This window comes from Fragaria vesca, linkage group LG3 (assembly GCF_000184155.1).
Source record: "Fragaria vesca subsp. vesca linkage group LG3, FraVesHawaii_1.0, whole genome shotgun sequence".
Taxonomy (NCBI): domain Eukaryota; kingdom Viridiplantae; phylum Streptophyta; class Magnoliopsida; order Rosales; family Rosaceae; genus Fragaria; species Fragaria vesca.
The window spans coordinates 7,826,178-7,830,103 of NC_020493.1; the positions used below are offsets into that span (position 1 = coordinate 7,826,178).

General features: G+C 39.1%; 1 protein-coding gene across 1 annotated transcript in view; it reads left to right on the forward strand.

The window, feature by feature from the left end:
* LOC101293382 overlaps positions 1-3,642 on the forward strand; it is a 12,555-nt gene extending 8,913 nt beyond the window's left edge. The window contains exons 6-8 of the mRNA XM_004295549.1: positions 1,177-1,898; positions 2,048-2,230; positions 2,438-3,642. Coding sequence (XP_004295597.1) covers positions 1,177-1,898; positions 2,048-2,230; positions 2,438-3,642 — 2,110 coding nt within the window. The remainder of the gene's footprint in view (positions 1-1,176; positions 1,899-2,047; positions 2,231-2,437) is intronic.
* Positions 3,643-3,926: the final 284 nt, after the last annotated feature.

The following is a 3,926-nucleotide window of genomic DNA, read 5'->3' on the forward strand; positions in this document are numbered from 1 at the left end:
CCAATGATCACCCGAGTGCACAGATTCTGAAAAACAACATACATTGGATAAAAGGTCACGGAACACTTATTTTGTGAACTCAACTGAGATACTGATAATAGATGATGAGACAACGAGGGTACATAAAGGACATCATGTAAAACAATGGACGGTGTTACCTGGATAGACCCAATACCTAAGACCAGAAAAGATGCACCATTTGCATTACAGACATGAGAAATAGGAGGATAAGACATAGACACAAAGAAAGATTTATCATAGGTCATATGGTCTGACGCACCGGAATCAATAATCCATGTATCTCCACCAGTAAAGTTAGCAACATGTAAAGCAACACCAAATTTACCTCGAGTTTCCTTAGTCAAGGAAATATTATCCTTTGAAAAATGATCAGTGATATTTTGAATGATTACAACTTTTCGTAGACGCACAACTTGAGTCTCCAGTCTCTTTAGCCCCGTCAGTGATCTGGAAATCAACCATCTTCTCTGTTCTTCAAGTATCAATATATTATTACCAGTCAAGGTTAACTTGATCAGACCAAAACACAGAGGAACTAGCTTGCAAACTAGCTAGGAATGTATACCACGTGCTCCTTGATTTGATATGGATATATATAGGCCACAGAAACCTGCTAATTAAACAAGCAGGAGTTGTGCGACCTTGAGTCTCCACGTACCAACCTACCGAAACGGATCCTTTTTCACAAATCGCCAAAAACCGGCAAACAAACCAAGCAACCACAGAGCAAGGCAAGTCAAGAAGAACTAAAAAAAACTGAATCTTCCGATAAAAAAACCTCGTTCACGCTACAAAGTAAGGCCAATTCAGAAACAATGGAACCCCAACGACTAAAAGAAACTTCAACAAATCTCAACGCCAAACGAACCCTAACTTCAACAATTCCAAACAAACCCCAATGCCAGAAAAAGCCAAAAGAACCAAATTTGCAGCGGAAAGAAACAGCCGAGCCCAAATGGATCTCGGCTCTGATACCAAGTCAAATAGAACAAGGTATTTGGGAATTTTTGATTAATTCATTCATCCCTAAGAATAGGGTTAATATACATGATACATAGTAACCTATTAGGAAACTAATCCCTATTAGGAAACTAATACTACTAATATAATATTTACATTCCTAGCACCATAAGGGTGCGTGACTCACGCCAACAGGTGTTACCTTCGACCAGAGTTTCAAATCACTTGTGATCAATCAATGGAACCCCCATCAGCAAACTGGACTGATAGTAATATCCACATCACTAACTTCTGGCTTACAGAGGGTGAGATGCAAATAATGAGTTACACTGCTCGAGATTGTTATGACCAGAAAGGCGAGGGGACCTACCAAAACAGCCCCGAGTTAACGCTGATTCCGCCTTATACCATATCTGCTACCAAAAACAAGTTCATCGCGGTTGGCTGCGACACATACGCAATCTTTACAGGATACCAAGGGGAACAAAGGTACATAACCGAGTGCATGTCCTTGTGTAACAGCCTTGGCAGTGTTGATGAGTCTTGCTCTGGCGTTGGTTGTTGCCAAACCTCCATCCCTAGTGGAATGAAAAACCGTACTGTCACATTGAGTAGCTACTATAATCACTCTGATATATGGAGTTTCAACCCCTGCAGCTACGCATTCATTGTGCAAGAAGGTCATTTTCGTTTCTCTAATACAAGCTTTCAAGAACTGAGTGTCACCGAACAAGTGCCAATGGTTATTGACTGGGCAATTGGGAATGAACCAGACCCATGTGATGCAGCTGAAAGGAGGCAGGATTTTGCCTGCAATAACAATAGCGAATGCGTCAACCACGACAACAGGAATGGTTATGTTTGCGAGTGTTTTCCAGGTAATGAAGGCAATCCATACCTCCCGGACGGTTGCCAAGGTAATGTATAAGTATATAACTTATATGGTCTCAGCATTAACAATTTAACATACATATACATTATGTTAGTAGTTTCTATTTTTTTTTTAAAGGGAAAGCAGAGGAACTGTGACTTTACCTACTCATGGTAACCTTTCCTTTCTTTTCAGATATTGATAACTGCAAGGATTCAAACCCCTGCAAGATCGGAACATGTGTAAATTCACCTCCGGGAGATTACTCTTGTTTATGTCCAAAAGGATACAGAAACGACGTCATGGATGAAAAGACCTGCATCAAAGAAAATCCCAAAAACCAATCAAAGATCACTCTCCTGCTTGTTATTTCATTGAGTATGTTACAGTATTAATACATATTTGCATCAATAGCATAGATAATCCTAGCCTACATTATATAACAATGCCCAGAAAGATTGACTTATATATCTCTAACAGTTAACACACTAAGAAGAGCATGATTATTTCAAAAAAATAGAGCATGTAACATTCAGCGATGCATCAGATACTAATCAATTTTCGTTGTGATTTGTCAATTCCCAGGTGTCAGTCTAGGCTTCTTGGTTATACTGGTCGGGATTTCATGGATATATTGGGCGATGAAGAAAAGAGATTTCATCAAACTAAAAGTGAAGTACTTCAGAGAAAATGGAGGTTTACTGTTACAGCAACAACTAGCTAGCCATGGAATGGTGACAGCAAAACTCTATAGTGCAGAAGAACTTGAGAAGGCCACAAACTATTACCATGTAAGTACAGTCCTTGGTAAAGGAAGTTACGGAACAGTATACAAGGGAATACTACCAGATAACAAAGAGGTCGCAGTTAAAAAGTCCAAAACTGGTCCTCGTGCTCAGAGTGATCAGTTTGTTAATGAGGTGATAATTGTTTCTGAAATAAACCATAGAAATGTGGTGAGGTTATTAGGTTGTTGCTTAGAGACAGAAGTGCCTTTACTGGTTTATGAGTTCATCAGCCGTGGAACTCTTTCTGAACACATTCATAAAGAAGTCAAAGGAACATCACTATCATTGGGTTTACGACTGAAGATAGCAGCAGAAACAGCTGAAGCACTAGCATACTTACACTCGTCCACTTCCATGCCAATCATTCACCGAGATGTTAAAGCAACAGATATACTACTCGATGAAAGTTACACAGCGAAAGTGTCAGATTTTGGAGCTTCAAGATTGGTTCCTCTTGATCAAAATCAACTATCAACTTTAGTGCAAGGGACACTGGGATACCTGGACCCTGAATACTTGCTTACGAATCAGCTAACAGAAAAGAGTGATGTCTACAGCTTTGGAGTTGTTCTTGTGGAACTGCTAACTAGTAAAGTTGCACTTTCTTTTGACCGCTGTGAGGAAGAAAGAAGCCTAGCAAGCTTCTTTGTTCGTTCAATACAGGAGGATCGCTTGAAAGAAATCATCGATGATGACATAGTCAATGATGGAAATGTTGATGAGACACTGAAAAATATGGCTAATCTTGCAAAAAGACGTTTGAGATTAAAAGGGGAGGAAAGGCCTACCATGAAAGAAGTAGCCACAGAGCTGGATGGAATGAGAACTAAAATAATGCATCCAAGGGGTAAAGCTGATTTTGGCTCAGAAGAGACTGAGAATTTGGAGACGGGTACTGTTGATGGTAAATGTGACTATGGTTTCAGTAGTACAATTACTAGTACAGCTAGTTGGTATGACAGTATGCAAAAACAAATGTTAATGCCATATGATGATGGATGATAAGTAATTTCTAGCTGAGAGCATGTATATCATCTAGTGTAAGGAAATGACTCAACTATTTTAGTGTGTTAGTCAGTGCCTCATAAAATGGAAGGAGATCAGCATAGCAAAGCTCTGGTGATTTTGCACTACTCCTATGTGTTTATACTTTATACCTCTTGTACAATAATTTAGCATAACACAGTATTAAAATTCTAGGAGAAGATTTATCATTGATTGTTCCAACAAAGATACAAACATAAGGTGGGTTAACAAGTAGAAAACAAGAATAGTTAAGAACTTAA